At 43.1% G+C, this 21,818-nt stretch overlaps 1 protein-coding gene across 4 annotated transcripts in view; it reads right to left on the bottom strand.

Moving 5' to 3' along the window:
• Window positions 1-21,818, bottom strand: part of MFHAS1 (malignant fibrous histiocytoma amplified sequence 1) — a 118,008-nt gene that overhangs the window by 18,259 nt on the left and 77,931 nt on the right. For 2 of the 4 annotated variants that reach the window (XR_004536598.1, XR_004536595.1), the window contains exon 2: window positions 4,473-4,762. Coding sequence is in view for 2 of the 4 variants with exons in the window: in XM_033916067.1 (XP_033771958.1) it covers window positions 4,636-4,762 (127 nt within the window). In the remaining 2 variants the exon portion in view is untranslated. The remainder of the gene's footprint in view (window positions 1-4,472; window positions 4,763-21,818) is intronic. The other 2 variants (XM_033916067.1, XM_033916058.1) reach the window with 1 other exon arrangement.

Raw genomic sequence — 21,818 nt, 5'->3', positions numbered from 1 at the left:
CTTAGCTCGACTCGCAGCACTTCTTGTATTTGCTGCGTAAGAGTCTGCACCGGTACCACTGGCTTTTTCGCCAGTACCTTCGGTGTCGCTCTGCACTCTGGAGATGAGGAGACCGATGACGAGGTACTCACCTCAATCGGAGCCGAGTGTTTCTTAGAGCGCCTCGAGGTCTGCAGGACTTGGCTCACTGCTGAAGTGACCTGAGGGCCTGAAGGGGTGGGGGAAGGCTTCTTAGCCGGCTTACCCACTGGCTGCAACACCAAGGTGGATTGCAGCGACATCGCGTGATATGATGTCAACTTCGGTGTGGATTCCGACGCCAGGACTGGTGCTGTATCTCCCACCTTACCGGACCTGAAAAGCAAACGCTGTTGAATTTGATGATTCTTGAGGGTCCTCTTTTGAAGGGAAGAGCAACGGGTGCACGAATCAGCCCTATGGTCTGGCCCCAAACACTGGAAACACCAGCGATGCGGGTCAGTAAGAGAAACAGGGCGAGCACACCATTCGCACTTTTTAAAACCTGATTGTGGATGGGACATGGATGGAAAAATAGCCTCAGCAAAATCAAAAGTCGCTTGAGGCGTGGAACAGGACCTGCCGAGCCGTGACTGCGAAAGAGGAAAAGTAAAAAAAAAATATATATATATTTTTTTTTTTTTTAACTTTAAACTAAACGGAAAATAAAAATAAAATGAAAGCTGACAAAAGTCAGAAAAAAACCTGCGTGAGCAGAAAGGCAGCGAAAAAATATCAACGACCGTTGACAAGCGACTTCTTAGCTCTGCAGAAACTAAGAAATTGAGGGACCGCACCCCTACGTTGGGCGGGAAGGCACTTGCGCATGTGCGGTGCGGACTATCACGAACTTTCTAAATTCTTAAAGTGGCAATGCACTTTTAAAGTGTCCGTTCTGGGGCTCCGTCGGTGACGTCCCCCTTCAATGAGAATATGCTGCCTGCTTGTCCTGGGATAAAGGCATGTCTGAGACAGAAAGCAGGCTAACCGACTAACAGGGCAGATGTCAAAACTGATGTTCCTATCCACTAGAAAGAAGATTATCAAGGTAAGTACCTAATCTTCTCTTACAGTATAGTAAGAACATCCTTAAACATTTTAATACACTCACTTGTGATCGCTAAGCTTGATTATTGTAACTCGCTATTGTTAAACATTACTCAAAAGGAAAAGAAACGTTTACAAATAATCCAAAATACTGCAGTTAAAATCATTCATAATGGAAAAAAATTTGATCATGTAACTCCTTTTCTGATTGACTCACATTGGCTTCCCATTAACCAACGAATAACCTATAAAATTTTGCTTTCAGTATTTAAAACGCTATCCACCAACGAACCTCAATTTATAGATCGGTTACTCATCCCTTACAATACGACACGTTCACTCCGATCTACATCTCAGGAACTGCTAATGGTTCCTTCTTTGAAAATTATTGGAACCAGACGTCACGATATATATTCTGTAATGGCCCCTTTAACCTGGAACGCCTTGCCTTTATATATAAGAGAAGTTAAAGATCTCAGCAGATTCAAAAATAATTTAAAAACTTTTCTATTTAGAGATGCATTTAATGTTTAAATAATTCATTTTTAACAATCTTAATCCCATTCCATATGTTTTTTCCCTTATTTGGTTTTTCTTTTCTTCCCAATTATGAAAAATATCAATATTGTAACTGTCTTCTATTCCTTTCCTTTCCCTTATGTATCTGAGTCTGTTTGTTTTGTCAGTTTGTTTTTAACCCCTTTTAAAGTTGTATAATGAACTCTAGATCTATCTTATATTTTAATGTTACTCGCTTAGTATGTAATAAGCGATTTATCAAATTTAAATAAACTTGGAAACTTGGAACATTTGTCTTAATCAACAGGATGTACCAGAACAGTCCCTGGATTTTTGGATAGGACAGGGAAGAGGAGACTGCGAGGGGATCTGTTCGAGACTTTCAAAATACTGAAAGGAATCGACAAAATAGAGCAGGAAAAACAGTTATTTACAATGTCCAATGTGACACAGACAAGAGGGCATGGACTAAAGCTGAAGGGGGACAAGTCCAGGACAAATATCAGGAAGTTCTGTTTCATGCAGCGAATGGTGGACACCTGGAATGCTCTCACAGAGAAGGTAATTACGGAATCCACCATTCTAGGATTTAAGGGTAAACTAGATGCACATCTCCTTACGAGTGGCATAGAGTGATATGGGGACTAAATCTATGCCAGGGTACACCTGACGGGGCCTTCGCATGTGCGGATCGCCGGATTTGATGGACCTAAGGTCTGATCCGGAGTTGGCAATTCTTATGTTCTTATGTATGCCTGCTACCAGTACAGCAGAGCCAAATTCTGAATCCATTCTGGCTGTGACATCTACCCTATAAAATTTAGTTAAATTATGAAGGCCGGACCACGTGGCCACCCTACAAATTTCTTCAGGTGAGAGTGATCTCGCCTCCACCCAGGATGATGCATGTCCCTTGTGGAGTGTGCTTTCAAGGCCACAAGAGATTGTTTTCTGTCCGATATAAGCTGAAGAAATCACCATTTGAATCCATCTGGAAATGGTCACCTTTTGACACCAGCCTACCTTTTCGTGCAGTCCCCAGGAGTATGAAGAGATGATTGGAAAGTCGAAACGCATTTGTTACTTCCAAGTACCAAAGGAAAATTCTCAGAACATCCAGGGATGTCAGAACCTTTTCTTTCTTCCTTGCTCCAGAGGGCAAAAAGACTGGTAGATGCACTTCGTGGTTTTCATGAAAACTTGAAATTACTTTCGGTAAAAAGGAACTGTTCTTAGCAAAACACCAACGTCTGAGATTCTGAGAAAAAGCTCCCTGTAGACAGAGCCTCTAACTCAGACACCCTTCTGGCTGAGGCCACTGCTACTAAAAACACAATTTCAACCGTCAAGTCCAGAAATGCCTCTTCCAGAGCTCTATTAGGACCAAGTTAAGGTTCCATGTAGGAAAAGACTGGCACACTGGCGAGCGAAGGTGTAAAGCTCCCTTTAAAAATCTGGACACATTTGGATGTGAAGCCAATGTTTGTTTATTTGATTGTTCCCTGAAGCAGAAGAGACCCGCAATCTGAACTTTGAGTGACCCACTGCAAGGACTTTTGCAAGATCTTCCTGAAGAAAAGCTAACAACAATGGAATGAGGCCTTGGTTTGGGTTTGCATGTGTCTGACCGCACCAGCTCTAGAAACACTCCCAGGCCTTTGCGTAAGCTGCTAAAGTAGACTGCTTCTTCACTCCAGAGTAATTATGATCAGTGTCACTGCTTTTTAGGGGCAGAATTGGGATGGGATCCAGACCCTTGGGGGCACCTGGCGCTCTTGAATCTCTGTCTCGGGCTTGAACATATGAATTGTCATACTAGGACAGATTAAAGGTCCATCAAGCCCAGTATCCTGTTTCCAACAGTGGCCAACCCAGGTTCCAAGTACCTAGCTAGTAAAACAGATTTTATGCTGCTTATCCTAGAAAAAAGCAGTGGATTTCCCTTTAAGCCATTTCAATAATGCCCTATGGACTTCTATTTTAGAAAAGTATCCAAACCTTTTTTAAACCCTGCTAAGCTTACTGATTTCACCACATTCTCCAGCAATGAAATCCAGAATTTAATTACACGTTGTGTGAAGAAATATTTTCGCCAGCTTTTTTAAATCTACTACTTAGTAAGTTCATCGCATGCTCCCTAGTCCTAGTATTTCTGGACTCCACACAGTATTTTATAGACCTTTATCATACCACCCCTGAACAGTCTCTTCTCTAAGCTGAAGAGCCCTTGCCGCCCTATCCCAGGGTTTTGCTGATATTATTTATTTATTTTAAACTTTGTTGTTCTCTATAGAAGGAAAACTAAGCCTTCTTGTTAAATCTTTGCCCTTTTCAATTTGAGGAGGGAGGGAGCCAGCTACTCTTAAGGAATTCTGGACAGGGGGGGTGAGACATGACCTGGCATCACCAGGTGTACCCCAATACCAAGGACCCCAAATCCAGACTCCCAGCTCTCTGAATTAGTATTCTGAGACAGTAGCAAGGCCATCATCAAAACAAAGCCAGGAGCATAAGAGATATCCATTCATCTGCCTGCTGGAGACAGAGAATACTGGGTAGACGGGGAGTGTACCATCCTTATATCATAGATCAGTGTTCTCTATCTCTGCCTTCTTGTGGATGGCCACAACCCATTCGTTTGGATTCGTCTTCTGCTGATGACAGGAAAAATACTGTTCCCCACTAGGTAGCTGCTAAAAACATTAGCATATTTTTCTGAAGTTGCTTACTACTTACTATAGTATAAGACATCACAACTGGTGAACATTTTGCATAGAGTGTGGATGGCTTTGCTATTGTATGCTCTCTAATATATCTGCATTTAAAACTAGATTAGTCATTCCTTTTCACTGAAACATTAAAAAAAGTTATACTGATTTTTTTTTTACCTTTGCTTATAAAATCTGATGATGCTATGTCGCAAAAAATTAGAGCAGTGCCTTGGCAGCTTGATGATTACTTTTCCCAGGTTTTTCTTTTGGTGGCTGTTTTTGTGTTGGTGCGCAAAGAGGTGGAAGGAAGAGGGAGGTGTTGGTGTTCTTCAGAGCTTACTTGGAACAAGGACTGATTACAGTTGGGGTGGGTGGGTACACCAAGGCCACATTCACTCGTTCACTACCATTCTTGGGGCACATGATCTCGGCCACACCTTCTGGTCTGGGCTGACTCAACAACTCTCCTGGTAAAAGGGAAAGAAAGAGAAATGTTATTTAAGGTAATTTTAAAACAAACAAGATATCATTTCTTTACAAAATTAATGTCAATTATAAGCTAATTTGGATATTTATAATATACTTACTTTTTCTGATAAAGCAAAATTATTTACCTGTGACAGGCATTCTCCGAGGACAGCAGAGATATATTCTCACATGTGGGTGATGTCATCCATGAAACCCGGTGCAGACACTAAGGCCCTAATTCTAGAAAGGTGCCCAATGCTGAGCGGGACTTAGGCATCCAAACAAAGTGGTTAATGAGTCATTTCAGGGTCTTAAAGAGTGATAACTGGAACTTGGACGTCCAAAGAATGTGGACGTCACTTTGTATGCACCTCCACAATTTCATGGACGCCCATTGGGAAAACTCACATCTAAAGGAATAGGCGTGGGCGTGGAATGGGAGATGGTTTCAAAGTGGGCATCCTTTGATTCATTTGCATAATGCTGAGCGACCTAGGGCATCCATATCATGCCTACATTGTAGGCAAATGAAAACCAGGTCTACTTTTCAGCATAGTTTGGGCTTCAGATAGACCTGAGTTCTATGGACAGAACTTTGGCACAGTTTAGACGTCCTTACTGCGATCTGCTAAATAGATCTCTGGGCTTTTATTTTTGCTTTATTAATACATTTAATAAGGCACCACATAAACATGGCACATCAAAGCAGATATATTGCATGCAAAACCTTCTATTTTTATGGACAAACAGCAATGCTATTTGCTAATTAGAGGAAAAGATCCATTTAACTGAAGCATAGCACATGAAAATCACAGCTTTATGTTTCTTGCTAAAAAGCTACACTTTTTTCTGACTAAACAGTGCTCCAATCAGCTCATTCTTAAAAGCAAAGAAAGCACATGAAAAAAAATATGTAGATTGCATACATAACTTCATTTGCAAAAACTTAAAAAGAGAAAAAACAGATGCAGACCTTAGCATGGCTTCTACTTCATTGCAAATGGAGGTGTGCAGCTGCAAAATGCTGACCTCATTGTGAGATCATCACGGTGCACCTGCAAGCTTACCCTTGATGTGAATTCTGATATCGGAGAGAAGGTCCGGGCCAGCCAAGCAGCGATTGAACAGGTAGAAACAGGATTTCTGTGCGCTTATCTCTTTTATGATGGTAAATAACAGTCCTTGGTGTTTCTCTTGTGTTCTCTGAATGCTGTTATATTGGACCTTCTTGAATACAATACAGCTTCTTATATCCTGCAATTTTCAGCAGGATATCATTGCAGCTTACAGCAAGATGGATTACATTTGTGGTATAATGTTATTGATAGGTGAGTTTAATATTGCTAGGTTAGTTTAAGGGATGGCAGTTTGTGGGATGAAGAGGGCTGGGAAGAGTTGAGAACCAGGGGAAGAGATATGTTTTTAATCTTTTCCTGCAGATAGGCAGGTAGACTATTCCAGATATATGGTCCTAGGAAGGAACTCATAAGTGGAGTTAAACATCCTCTTCGGACGTACTCCTTAAGAGGATGGAAACAGTATTTTAAATTGCTTGTGTGGTCAAGTTTCAAGTTTATTTATGTCTTGATATACCGACCATCACATGTATCTGGACGGTTTACAATATTAAAAATTAGAAAAATTTAATAAAATTTAAGATTTAGTTAAAATAAAATAAAAGGGGGGTAAAACTAGGACTAAGACAGATTAAGACTTGTCAGAAACGAAAGGTGCTAGGGGATAGGGAAGTTTTAATTACAATATGTAAATAAAAAGGAGGGGTAGAGGGGTAGGAAGTAACAAGAGGGAGATGGGGATGTCACTTCTTAAAAGCTTTCCCCCCCCTGTTGATAGGCATCTTTAAAAAGAAATGTTTTAAGATTTGTTTTAAATTTATTTAGGGAATTTTCACTGCGGAGATATAGTGGCATTGCATTCCAGAGCGAGGGTGCGATTACAGAAAAAATGGAATTTCTAGTATAGTATAGGTCCTTGATTGAGGGTACTGTCAGTAAGTTCTGATTCATAGATCTAAGGGCCAAAAACCAGCCTAAGTCGGCATTTGGACGACCATAAGTCAGAAAAACCCACTTAAAGTCACCAGATAAGCACTGCAAACACATAAAACAGATCCCCACACACTACCCCAGTGATCACCGACCTCCCCCCCCATAAAAATATTAATCACACCTTTAAAATTCAGCCTCCAGACCAACATCACCTGGCAGCCTGGCATAGGAAAGCCTAGTCGTCCAGCACAGAGGCGGCTTAAGCTGTCTTGAGGGTGGGTTAGGGACTCATGCAGAGGAGGACCCATGCCAATAAGTCCCTGTAATCCCTGCATTGATAATGAAACATGTGCACTCCCCTATACACCCCCAAAACCCTTTTGTACTGGCATATAAGTGGCTCCTGCAGCCATAAGGGCTATTGGGGTGGTATATAAGTGGGTCTAGAGGATTCTGGAGGTGGTTTGGGGGGCTCACCGTGACCTATAAGGGAGCTGTAGTGAGGAGAAGACATGGCACCCTTTTTGTGAAGTTCACAGCAGTGCCCTGTAAGGTACCCCACTATTTAGGTACCATGTCTGGGTGTTCAGTCCATCACTTTGTAGACCCCTCCCACGTCCAACAGGGCTTGTTCTAGGCATTTTTGATTCGATTGAAAAGTTAGACGAAAATGTGGTATAAAGATGGACGATTTAGCGACTTGGACGATCAGATCTGCAGGACATATAATTAGATGATTTTCGAAAGAAAAAAAATTTTGGATGTATTTTTCAAAAATGTGTCCTAGGCTGTTTTTCACTTTGATTGACTTGCGACTTAGACGAAAACGGACTTAGACATCCCTTTCGATTATGCCCCTCTAGGTCTAGGATATGGCCCACAGAGTGAATCGGCAAGGGGACTATTTATGGGAAGTCTAGATATGATAGTGAAGTGATGAAGTCTGCTGGGGATCCGGTCTCAGTTGGGTAACTTGCGAAGTTAAAGTCTCCAAAAATGATGACTCGGTTGTATGTGATGAACAGTTTGCTAAGGATAGATAGCAGGTCATCTAAGATAGCCATTGGAGAATGCGGTATTCTGTATATCAAGGTGAATGTTAGATCACTGTTGTGACCGACCAAGAAGGTGAGGCACTCTAGTGTCCATCAGTCTTGGACTGAAGCTGGACTTGAGGATGGCGGCTACACCTCCACTTCTAGTGTCGGTGTGTAAGCAAGCTATTGCTTGGTACCCTGGTGGGCAAGTTTATTTGAAATTTTTTATACCGCCTAATCAAACCTTCTAGGCCAGAGGTGCCCACACTTTTTGGGCTTGTGAGCTACTTTTATAATGATTAAGTCAAAATGATCTACCAACAATAAAATTTAAAAAAAACACAAAGCGGGGCATGGCTTGGTCGCGCATGAAGAAGGTTGGGTAGTGAGTGAGCTCCATATCAGCAGATTTTGAAAGTTTTATAAGTCGCATGAAATATATGGCGATAATTAGGTTATGAAGGAACTGAAAGAGATTAAAGAGATTGTGTCGGGCACTGCCAAGAAAGTTAACAATTTGACAGAGGAAGTTTTCACCCTGAACAAGAAAATGGAAATGTTAGAAATGAAGTCAAACAATATGGAAAAAAGTATAGATATAGTGGAAACAGAATTACTTCATAATAAAACAGATCGGAGGAAAATTGAGTTACTCACCTGTGAGCTGGAGGACTGCTCAAACCGAGAGAGGAGTAATTTAAGACTTTTAGAGCTACCGGAAGGGGCGGAGAAAGGAAATGCAATCTACTTCCTAGAAAATACTGCCGATAAAGTCAAAGTTCCCTTTAGAAGTCGAGAGAGCACACAGGATTCCTGTGAAGAGATCAGATAAGCAAAAGGGTCCTTGGCCATTAATTTTTAAGTTATTAAGACATCAACAGGTCATAGAGATCTTTCAACTAGCAAAGCAAAATAAAAATTTGAAATATCAAGACGCCCGTATACATTTAGTACCCGACTTTGCCAGAAACACGGCAAACAAAAGAAAAAGTTTTTTGGATCTTAGACCCCCAGCTGAGAGAGATGGGGATAAATATGGATTAATATATCCTGCTCTTATGAAGATAACTTTTGACAATAAAACAATCACTTTTGACAATCCAGAGAAGTTACAAAGTTTTATACAGCAGCAGGAACAGCCAATGTCTACATAATTCCTCTCAATGAGAAAGAAAGGGGAAAATGGATTTTAATTATACTATTATATATATCTTTATTTTTTTGGATGATAGTATATAAATGAAATCTCTTATGCATGAGTTAGAGTGTGAAAATTAAAGATAAAATATTGTCTTCATAGGTGCCTAAAGGAAAATGGAATAGAATGTTTACAGATTTAATTTAAATAGTGTGATTCAACGGTCCCTGCAAGGAATTCATCAAACTAAGAATAAACATTCTAAGTTGGAACAAAAGCAACTCTAGTGCTGCGGTTATATCTTTTTGTATCTGTTATGGATGCAGGAAGTATATTGATAATATGCCTCTCTATCTAATAATTACCCACTTGCGTTACAGTTCTTGTAATGGAGTTTTTAAATTTTTCTACTTTTAATTCTTAGTTATATTGAAGAGGCCAGTTGAAGAATTAATCTGTCATCCCATCATATAATTTGGAGATTTCTATGTTGTGCTGTTTTCACTCTTGTATACGTTATCTGGATCGGAACACTGTTCAACATCGGAATGTTGCCTTGGAAAAATATAATTTTAAGATGGCTTATATAATTTTGAGGTTGAGCTTCAAGCCAATGTTGAATATATCCGTGGAGTCATTGACATGGGGAACTCACTTATGGTTCGAGATACCTGTGCAGGAGTGAGAATGCAGTAAAGGTATGCATGGAAGATATGGCAGACCAATGGAAGTTCCTGATACAGAAATCTACAGAGAAGAGTCAGAAGCTGAAGGAAACCAATAAACAACAGAACTTCAATACTGGAATTAAAGATTTTGACTTTGGGCTATCATTGCTCTGAAAGACCAGTTTCTGGCAGCTAAACATGTGGAATCCAAGACCATTGAGGCTCGCCATGCCGCCCTGATGAAACGCTGAAATCAGCTGTTGGCCAAATCCGCTACCAGGAAAAAGAAACTGTTAGAAGCCCAGGAGTACTTCAAAAAGGTTGAGGATTTATTCCTAGCATTTGCCAAAGAGACATCAGCATTTAACAGTTGATTTGAGAATGCAGAAGAAGATCTAACAGACCCAACGCGCTGTAATTCATAGGAGGAAATTAAAGCACTTCGTGAAGCATATGATGCCTTTCGCAACTCACTCAGTTCTGCTAAGGCAGATTTCAACCAGCTGAAAGAGATGAACCGACAGATCAAAAATTACATTGTGACTTCAAATCCATACACTTGGTTAACAATTGAGGTATTGGAAGAATCCTAGAGAAACCTACAAAAAATCATTAAGGAACGCGAGTTGGAAATACAGAAGGAGCAACGAAGATAAGAGGGAAATGACAAATTATGCCAAGAGTTTGCACAACATGCCAATAATAAGATATTATATTACTTTTGGTTATATCTATACTTTAGATAAATACAAATGATTCAATTTTAGAATTTAGAAAGGGGAAGATGCTAATAGTTCCATAAAGGCGAATTTTTAAAGGAAGGGATTATATGGGTAAAAGTTATTCCAGGTTTATTTATCTATTTATGTTTCATATATTAATTGTAACATAAGAAATAGATTCTAAATGGTTCTAAATATGCTTAGTGATACTTATGGGATTGTAATGGATTCTCATTATTAAAATTAATTTATTTAATTTAAGAAATTAATTTAGTTAAAAAATTTATTTTACAGGTAATATAATATATTCCCCGAAAGATAGATGGTAAGCTTAAGTCTTACACTAATTCAATAAATTAAATATGTTCTGAGTTTTAAATTATGTAAGCTGGTGTAAAAGAAGATTGATGATAAAATTTTATGAAAGATTTAATTAAACATAAGTAAAAAGAGGACAAATTATAGATATTTATTAATGAATTTATTAATGAATGAATAAGTTATAATATAAGTTGATAATTGGACCAAAAAGGAATTTGATTCTATTATTGATTTCTAATCTTAAATGTAAAAGTCTTTAATATAAAAATTAAAAGATATTAAGAAGGTATACTCATATTAATAAAATATATTGATTATAGGGTGAATTAAATGGGATATAAATGAGTGTTTAGGTATCTAATATAATAAAGCCCTAAACTGCGCATGCGCACTCCCACCTGCGTGCTCCCGTTTTCCGTGCGCTTAAGGGACCCTCAGGTAGGAGTGCGCATGCTCGAGAGTCTTGCCATACAAACAAAATCACACAGCTTCATACTTATTTGATGGCCCTACAGTACTCTCTCCCTCCCTTCCTGTAAGCTTGCCGTCGCCGCCGCCGTCGTTCCCTGTAAGAACACTCGCGCGCACCAAAAGGTGATGTTTTCACACTCGCGCACCAGTGCTCCCTTAATGTATAGACGCAGCTCCCATCGTCGATTTCGTGCACTAGACTGGAAGTGATCCATCCCCCCATTAATAGCAAAGAGGAGGAAAAAAATGGCTGACGGTGAAGAGGCAGATGGCGTAGGCTAGCGCTGTTTAGTGCTTGCAATTGGGATGGCGAGGACATCAACAAGCATGTTTTTTTTAACATTCAAAGGCAGTGTGTACTGAATTGGCACCGCCGCGGTAGAACATCCTGAGGTTAGGTCGGATGATAATCTCTTCAAGTGCCAGGGTTAGTGAGAAGATAGATCGGCATCTGCCAAATGGAGAAATGCCGGGACAGAAAGGACGGAGACCCGAAACCTGTTGCGACAGATCCTGCACGTAGTGAGGCAGAGAGGTGATTTATGTGGCCGCTGAAGCCGAGTGAAACGGCGGAGGGTATACTGTATTTCGGAACCCAGGCAATAGCTGTATTAAATGAAACCTAAAACAACACATATACTAAATGCAAACTACTTTGATTGAACTTTTTTTTTTAAGCTTTTTTCTTTAGTGCCCTCTTTATCCCAACTTTCACCCCATTTGCAGCCACCCTTCTAGGACCAGCCTAAAGGTATCTGATCTCTTAAGCCACAGTTCTTGCCGGTCCGCGAAGGATTCGATCCCCGCCGCAACGAAAGGCCGGCATCAGCTGACTTGCAACTTCCCGTTGCAGTCGCTGTGCCGGGACTCCTGCCTTCCACCGCATTTGCCTCCTGCCTTGTCTCCGCACCTCCAGACCAGCAGCGGCAGCTCTGTGTACTTTTAACTTTGGCACAGAGCTGCCCCTAAGCAGTAGTTTAGCGCAGTTTCATGAGGCAGCCTCGGGGCCTTTGCTAGGCCGGCCCACATCGCATCATCGAAGCGGGCCAGTCTAGCAAAGGCCCCGAGGCTGCCTCATGAAACCGCGCTAAACTACTGCTTAGGGGCAGCTCTGTGCCAAAGTTAAAAGTACACAGAGCTGCCGCTGTTGGTCTGGACTCTTGGGCCACTGAAGGAGAGCAAAGAGCAGCTGTCCTGGAGGATTCCCTTCCTCTCGCCTTTGCAGGTCCCTTTTTTCCACCTTTTTTTTTCCTTCAAAGGCCAAGGGGCCCCAGCATCGACATCAATCAAGTAAGTTCAACTGTTCCTTGCAAGCGGTTCTGCTCGGCCAAAGCTTCCCTTCCGACATGAGCCACCCTCAGGGGAAAGAAAGTGACCCGCAAAGGTGAGGGGAAGGGGGGCAAATGATGGAAGTTGGGGGGGGAGAGAGAGAAGGGGCAGATGATGGAATGGAGGAGATGAGAGAGAGAAGGGGACAGATGATGGAATGGAGGAGATGAGAGAGAGAAGGGGACAGATGATGGAAGTGAGAAGAAGGGAGAGAGAGAGAGAGAGAGAGCAGAAGGCAGATGGATGTCAGTTGAGAGGGGAGAGCAGATGCTGAATGGAAGTGGGAAAGAACACATACTGGATGGAAGGAGGAGATAAAGGGGGAAGAAAATAGTAAGATAATGGAGGGGTGAGGGAAAGGGGTGACAAGCTGTGGGTCGACACAGTGAAAAGAGGGAAACGGGACTAAATAGGAAGAAATAATTTAATTTAGGAGGAAGAAAATAGAGAAGGAAGACCAGAGAAGAGAAGAGAGAGCAGAGAATGATATCAGATCTGAGTGGAGGAAATGATAAGAGAGAGATGCTAAAAACCACAGGGGGGAGGGAAGGACAGAGATGCCAGACCATGAGGGGAACAGAAGGAAGATGATGGATGCCAGACCAAATTGTGGGGGGGCAGGAGGAGAGATGGCAGGGAAAGACAGACAGTGAATGGAAGGGGCAGATGCTGGACTGAAGAGACAGAGAAGGTTATCATGCCGTTGTACCGGGCCATGGTACGCCCTCACCTGGAGTACTGCGTCCAGCACTGGTCACCGTACATGAAGAAGGACATGGTACTACTCGAAAGGGTCCAGAGAAGAGCGACTAAAATGGTTAAGGGGCTGGAGGAGTTGCCGTACAGCGAAAGATTAGAGAAACTGGGCCTCTTCTCCCTTGAGCAGAGGAGATTGAGAGGGGACATGATAGAAACATTCAAGGTACTGAAGGGAATAGACTTAGTAGCTAAGGACAGGTTGTTCACCCTCTGCAAGGCAGGGAGAACGAGAGGGCACTCTCTAAAGTTGAAAGGGGATAGATTCCGTACAAACGTAAGGAAGTTCTGTGATGGAAAGCTGGAACGCTCTTCCAGAGGCTGTTATAGGGGAAAACACCCTCCAAGGATTCAAGACAAAGTTAGACAAGTTCCTGCTGAACAAGAATGTGCGCTGGTAGGGCTAGTCTCAGTTAGGGTGCTGGTCTTAGACCAGAAGGCCGCCCTAGTTCCACTCCCCTAACACCATTCCTGTCATGTGTGACTGTGGTATTCTGTTACATGATATTTGTGTAGCATTCTGTAATAATTTGGCTTATTCAGTTTTCTTGATAGTAGAGGGGATATATGTGAAGGGGAGGGGAGACAGGGGTTTTGTTGATTTTGCCCTGTATTATTTGTATTTATAAAATGACAATTGTATAGAATATTGTTTCTTTTTATACTTTAATAAAATATGTTCAATATAAAATCATAACTATTTGAGGCTTGTGCGGATGGGATCAGATGGTTTGTGGGACCGAGCTCGCGGGGACGGGGCGGCAATGGTTTTTTAAAAAAAATTTCAGTCTTAGTAGTTTGCCGGTCCACAAAATAATTATTTTATTTCCGCAAGTCCATAGGTGTAAAAAGGTTGAAGAACACTGTCTTAAGTGAACTTTCAGCCATGGGCCCACACCCAGGGATAGCGCCAGCCTCTTCCTTTCCTTATTCTCTCCTTCAAACTCAACTATCAACCACTACCTTACCTGCCCCCCCCCCCACACACATACACACACGTATCAAGCATATCTCCTTCTTCACCCTTTTCATCGTGGCATGATTTGGGATGCAGCACTGGCATGGCAGAACACCATCTCTAAACAACATAAGAACATAAGAACATAAGAAGCGCCATCTCCGGATCAGACCTTCGGTCCATCAAGTCCGGTGATCCGCACACGCGGAGGCCCTGCCAGGTATACACCTGGCTTACCCTATAGCCAACCATATCTCTATATGCCTCTCTCAAGGAGATATGCATCTAGTTTGCCCTTGAAGCCTAGGACTGTCGATTCTGCAATAATCTCCCCTGGGAGAGTATTCCAGATGTCAACCACTCTCTGTGTGAAGCAGAACTTCCTGATATTAGTCCTGAACTTGCCCCCCCCTTAGCTTCATTTTATGTCCTCTTGTCCGTGTCAAATTGGACAATGTAAATAATCTTCTCTGCTCTATTTTGTCGATTCCTTTCAGTATTTTGAAGGTCTCGATCATATCCCCACTCAGTCTCCTTTTCTCAAGGGAGAACAATCCCAGTGTTTTAAGTCGATCCTCATATTCCAGTTTCTCCATACCCTTCACTAGTTTAGTTGCTCGCCTCTGCACCCTCTCCAGCAGTTTTATATCCTTCTTTAGGTAGGGAGACCAATGTTGGACGCAGTATTCCAAGTGTGGTCTGACCATTGCCCTATAAAGCGGCATTATAACTTTCTCCGATCTACTCGAGATTCCTTTCTTTATCATGCCCAACATTCTATTTGCCTTATTTGCCGCTGCCGCGCATTGTGCCGACGGCTTCAGGGTCCTATCTATCAGTACACCCAGATCCCTTTCTTGTTCACTTTTTCCCAGAGTTGCACCTGACATTCTGTACTCGTATTCCTTATTTTTACTGCCTAAATGCATTACCTTGCATTTCTCCACATTGAACTTCATCTGCCATTTCTCCGCCCAGTTTTCTAACCGACACAAATCGCTCTGGAGTTCCTCACTGTCCTCCTGCGATCTGATTTCCCGGCAGAGTTTTGTGTCGTCTGCAAACTTGATGATCTCACTGGATGTTCCGTTTTCCAGGTCATTGATATAAATATTAAAAAGAATCGGCCCAAGTACCGAGCCCTGGGGTACACCACTAGTCACTTTCTCCCAGTCGGAGAACTTCCCATTTATGCCCACTCTCTGCTTCCTATTTTCCAGCCATTTGCCTATCCATCTTTGTATATCTCCCTCTATGCCATGGCTTTGTAGTTTCCTGAGAAGTCTTTCGTGTGGAACTTTGTCAAATGCTTTCTGGAAGTCCAAGTATATTATGTCCACCGGCTTTCCACTATCAATTTGCTTGTTCACGGTCTCAAAGAATTGGAGTAAATTCGTCAAACACGATTTCCCTTTCCTGAATCCATGTTGACTGGGTTTCATCAAGTCGTGTGTGTCCAAGTGCTGAACTATGCTATCCTTGATCAGTGATTCAATCATCTTGCCGGGGACAGACGTAAGACTCACAGGTCTATAGTTGCCCGGTTCTCCTCTCGATCCTTTTTTGAAGATTGGCGTGATGTTCGCTTTCCTCCAGTCGTCTGGTATTTGACCAGTTCTGATTGACAGGTTTGCAAGTTTTTGCAGTAACTCTCCGATTTCAACCTTCAATTCCTTCAAGACTCTTGGGTGAATTTCATCCGGTCCAGGGGATTTGTCACTTTTAAGTTTGTCGATCTGGTAGTATATCTGATCTAAGTTCACTTCAACTGTGGTGAGGCTGTCCTCTATTTCTCCTGTAAACAGTTTCTCCGCTTCAGGTATTGTTGAGGTGTCCTCCTTCGTAAAGACGGACGCAAAGAAGGAATTTAGTTTGTCTGCGATTTGTTTATCTTCCTTGATGTACCCTTTTCTTCCCTTGTCGTCCAGGGGTCCCACTGCCTCTTTTGCAGGTTTTTTCCCTTTCACGTATCTAAAGAAGGGCTTGAAGTTTTTAGCCTCCCGGGCTATTTTTTCCTCATAGTCCTGTTTTGCATCCCTCACCGCCTTGTGACATTTCTTCTGTTCATCTTTATGTTTGTTCCAGGCTTCGGTTGTCTTCGTGCATTTCCATTTTCTGAAAGAGTCCTTCTTTTCTTTTATGGCTTCCTTCACCTGTATGGTAAGCCATGCCGGTTCTCCTTTGCCTTTAGTTCTCCGATCTTTGGAAATCCTCGGAATGTAGAGATCTTGTGCTTCTGCAATAGTATTTTTCAATAGGCACCATGCCTGATCTACTGTTTCAAGTTTGTCCACCATCTTCTCGAGTCGTTTTGTTACCATGGCTCTCATGCAATCGTATTTACCCTTTTTAAAGTTTAAGGTGGTGGTTAAGGTTTTGGTATGTTTCCCTTTCCCGATGTCAAGTTTAAAGTTGATTACATTGTGATCACTCGTTCCCAGTCGAACCATGACTTCTACTTCTGTTATCGGTCCGGTGAGATCATTTAGGACCAAGTCCAAGATGGCGTCTCCTCTTGTCGGCTCTTTTACCATTTGCTCCAGGAAGCAATCCCCTAGCACCTCCAGGAACTTGGCCTCCTTGCCGCAGTTGGAGGCTCCTAGTTTCCAGTCTATTCCTGGGAAACAAAACTCAACATAGGTGGTATGGGACCTTGCACATGTTCGATGCTGGTAGCATCCCATCCTTTCCAAACTTCCTGTTGGAGGGAGGGCACCAACTTGAGCCATGCAGGTAATCAAAGGCGTCATGCTGACCATGCTAAGTTGTTTAGACTTTAGAGCTGACGGCTGCCCCACTAGTGCCAAACTTGGTGGACACGTGGTCAACCTGATGGTAGGGCTAGCTCTGTACCCTTACACAGCCTTACCCCCTTACATTGTAGAAATTTTTATCTTATTCCACAATCTAAATTTGTTTAGGAAATTTCAACTTAAAATGTTCCTTGACCCAAATTGGAGTCTCTCTTACTATTTGGGATCTTTAAGCTGTTTTCTCATTTTCCTCTAAAGTTGGGTAATGATTCCTCACTAATTTAGTTTTCCATTACAAAACACAGATGCTCACAGGAACTTGAGTGGATTTTAAATTTTTAAGATCTGTGGGTCTATGTAGAAAGCTCTATGCTAAAGCTCAGTACATGGTTCCTTAACACTCATAAAACAATTTTGTGTCTGGTGCAGTAACTAAATAGTATGTGAAAAAAGTACATACTAAAATATGCCTTAAGATGGAAGAGCATGGCAAAACTATATTTTGTGCAAAGAAATGCATCAGCACTCAGTTGCATGTACATAAATATATGCATGAGCTAGAACAGAGGTTTCAAAGTCCCTCCTTGAGGGCCGCAATCCAGTTGGGTTTTCAGGATTTCCCCAATGAATATGCATGAGATCTATGTGCATGCTATGCTTTCGATGCATATTCATTGGGGAAACCCTGAAAACCCAACTGGAAGACAGACACACACACATATATTCTAGCACCCGTTAATGTAATGGGTTATAAGACTAGTATTATTATAAAAGATTAATTTAAAGCTTTCTAAATTGCATAAAAAGTTATTAAATTTATATTATTGTATAATTTATGACTTAGAATAGTTTTATGAAGAATGATTATATTTAATAAGTATTTTCTTTGTGACTTATAATAGCTGAGCCACTTCGACAAATATGCAACCTATCCTTAAAAACTGGAGAGATTCCGGAGGACTGGAAAATAGCAAATGTCACGCCCATCTTCAAGAAAGGCTCAAGGGGAGACCCAGGAAACTACAGGCCGGTGAGCTTGACCTCGGTCCCGGGAAAGATGATGGAAGCGCTAATTAAAGACAGCATCTGGGAACACATCGAAAACAATGGGCAGCTAAAGTCGAGCCAGCATGGCTTCTGCAAGGGCAGGTCATGCCTCACGAACTTATTATACTTCTTTGAGGGGGTAAGCAGCCAGGTGGATAAAGGGGAATCCATAGGCATCATTTACCTTGACTTCCAAAAAGCCTTTGACAAGGTACCACACGAAAGACTGCTAAGGAGGAGAGGTATGCCGGGGACGCAGAAGGGAAGAGGCAGGCAGGCAAACCGGGGTCGCGGCGAGAGATAGCTCCGCCCACCCCCACCGCGTCACAGGTCACATCGGCCCGGGCTCCCATTTAAGAGGAAGGGAGCCGGGACACGAGGTGAACTGCGGCGGAGCTTCTTTCAGCTTTCTTTTTCTTTTCTTTTGTTAGTTTCCAGGCGGGGAGGCGGAGGAGAGGTAAGCAGGGGACGCAGAAGGGAAGAGGCAGGCAGGCAAACCGGGGTCACGGCAAGAGATAGCTCCGCCCACCCCCACCGCATCACAGGTCACATCGGCCCAGGCTCCCATTTAAGAGGAAGGGAGCCAACGGCGCCCAGCTGTTCGGCGCGCGGCGAAGGCGAGCGGCAAAGGCGCTCGCCTTAGCGAGAGCGCCTTTGCGAAGGAGCCTTGAGTAGGAGACCAGGCATCCCAGCAGCATACCTAATTTTCTAACTTTAACTGTATTAAAAAAAAAAAAAAAAATTATTCTTCTCTCATAATCTCTCTCATACTCTTACTATCTCTTATACTCATACATTTACTCTTTCTCATTTACTCTCTCCCTTTTGTTATGGCAGGGCGGACGAGGAGTGTGAAAACTACATGCAAGGTTGACATCCCCTGCACTGAAGTGATGAACTCGGCCTACACACAGACGGAGGAAAACACAGCCCCGGGAAAGGACGTCTCCACGCAGACCGAGGCCATCCCACAGCAGTACATCACGGTCTCTACACAGACGGAGGAGGTCGGTCAGTGGGATGAAAACATCATGCAGGAACTTAGAAGCCTTAGGGAAGAGGTGAAACGTCTGAGAGGCATTAGAGAGGATGAGGCCTACATCGATGGGATAGTGCAGAAACTATCCCAAATCACAGAGCAGGCCCGTGACGGTTCACCCATGATGACTCCAGGGCCGCTGACAAAGAAACCAACTATTGCAGTTCAGGAGATGGATGGAGACACTGACTCCTGGCAGTTAGTAACCTCCTCCACAGGTAAACGTAGGAGACTCCCCCCCCGCCCCCCCATTTACAATCTCCTCACCTTCTCACTCTTTCTCTCACCAGGGCAGCTCCACATCGACTCCACAGCTGAGCCTGAAGAACAGATTCCAGGTCTTGCAGGAAGAGACTACCGACGTGGACCAGGATCAACACACTTCTCCATCTCCCGGGACGATGGATCGACACCCCCAAAAGAAGCGTAGAGTGATAGTCATTGGGGATTCCACGTTGAGGGGCACCGAGGGACCAATATGCAGACCGGATATGCAGTCGAGGGAGGTCTGCTGTCTACCTGGAGCCAGGATACGAGATGTGACCACCTGTCTTGATAGACTTCTCAGGCCCCAGGACCACTTCCCCATGCTACTCATCCACGTCGGGACGAACGACACTGCCAAGAACAACCTGGAGGACATAGCTAGAGATTTCGGAGCTCTGGGAAGGAGGCTGAAGCAGACAGGAGCACAGGTAGTATTCTCTTCAATTCTTCCTGTTAGGGGCAGAGGAAGGGACAGGGACGAACGTATCCTGAAGACGAATGAGTGGCTACAACGATGGTGCCTGGAAATGAACTTCGGATTCCTGAATCACGGAGAGACACTACAGGGACTACAGGGACCAGACGGACTCCACCTGACCAACAGAGGTAAGAATGTCTTCGGACGCAGACTAGCCCACCTACTTCAAAGGGCTTTAAACTAGGTAAGTCGGGGGTGGGTACCCATTTTTACACCAGAGCAGTAAGTAACAATCCTGATGGGGCGAATCAAAACTCCACTTCTAAGTCTGAGGTAAGTACCCTTATTGCAAAAGAATCGCTAGGTGACACTTTAATTCAAATGGGTAGCTCACTACAGGAGATTAGTAAACAGAAAGAGTGGAGAGCTATGTATGTTAACGCACACAGCCTAGGGAATAAATTTCTAGAACTAGAAACAGAAATAGTTAATGCAGAGCTAGACGTAGTAGCAATATCCGAAACATGGTTCACAGACTCTCATGGGTGGGATATAACTATACCAGGATACAACCTGCTTCGACAAGATAGAGAGGGTAAGTTAGGAGGAGGGGTAGCACTCTATATCAAAGAGAACATCAAGACAACCAGGATCACAGATGTCAAGTATACTGGGGAATCCATCTGGGTAAACCTGGCCAGAAGCAGAGAAAAATGCCTGTACCTTGGTGTGGTATACAGACCTCCAAGACAATCGGAGGACAAGGATGCAGAATTAATTGAAGACATTGAGAATATCACCTTACGGGGAGATGTTGTTCTGTTAGGAGACTTCAACATGCCTGATGTAGACTGGAACACACTCTCAGCGACAACTTGTGATAGCAGGAGGATATTAACGTCCATGAAGGGAGTACGGCTCAAACAAATGGTACTAGAACCCACTAGGGCCCAGGCCATCCTGGATCTGGTACTTACGAACGGGGAAAGCGTCTCGGGGGTCTCGGTGGGAGAAACGCTAGCCACCAGTGACCATAACATGGTATGGTTTAACCTTAAGAAAGGCTTCCCTAGGTCACAAACAAAAACAAAGGTACTCAATTTCCGGGGCACCGACTTCACACGCATGGGAAATTTCGTCCATCAGACGCTCCAGGTTCAAGAAGTAACTGATAATGTGGAAGCTATGTGGTCAAGCTTGAAATCAACCCTTCATGAGGCAACAAAACGCTACATTAAATCGGTAACCAAACAGCAAAGAAAAAAGAAACCCCAATGGTTCACTGATGAGATCTCGTACCTTGTCAAAGAGAAGAAAAGAGCATTTCTCTCATACAAACGCATGGGGGAAAAAGAAGCAAACATTGAATACAGGACAAAGTCTGCAGCGGTCAAAACAGCAGTCAGGGAGGCCAAACTTCAGATGGAAGAAACTCTAGCGAAGAACATTAAGAAAGGGGACAAATCTTTCTTCAGATACATTAGCGACAGGAAAAAGAACGCAAACGGGATAGTACGCCTTAGAACGCCAGAAGGGAACTATGTGGAAACAGATTCCGATAAGGCCAAACTACTAAATGATTACTTCTGTTCAGTCTTTACATGCGAGACACCAGGGCACGGGCCACGTCTGGAAGCAAAGCAAAGCATAGAAGACCCATTTCAGAATTTTGAGTTCACACCAGCTGATGTTTACAGAGAACTGTCAAAACTCAAGGTGAACAAAGCCATGGGACCGGACAATCTGCACCCAAGAGTACTCAGAGAGCTATGCGATGTTCTGGCAGAACCGTTAGCCATGCTCTTCAATCTCTCTCTAAGTACGGGGAGAGTCCCCCTGGACTGGAAAACAGCCAACGTTGTTCCTCTGCACAAAAAGGGTTGCAGAGCAGAGGCTGCGAATTACAGACCAGTGAGTCTCACATCAATAGTGTGTAAACTCATGGAAACTTTACTTAAAGGTAAACTGGACACGATATTGGATGAGGGAAATCTGAGGGATCCCTGTCAACATGGATTCACTAGGGGCAGGTCATGCCAATCCAATCTTATCAGCTTCTTTGACTGGGTGACAGGAAAGCTAGACTCGGGAGAGTCTCTGGACGTGGTGTACTTGGATTTCA

The sequence above is a fragment of the Geotrypetes seraphini genome, chromosome 1, assembly GCF_902459505.1.
Source record: "Geotrypetes seraphini chromosome 1, aGeoSer1.1, whole genome shotgun sequence".
In the NCBI taxonomy this organism is placed as follows: domain Eukaryota; kingdom Metazoa; phylum Chordata; class Amphibia; order Gymnophiona; family Dermophiidae; genus Geotrypetes; species Geotrypetes seraphini.
Note: the sequence above shows the minus strand (reverse complement) of the source record. Positions and strands in the feature narration are given on the sequence as shown.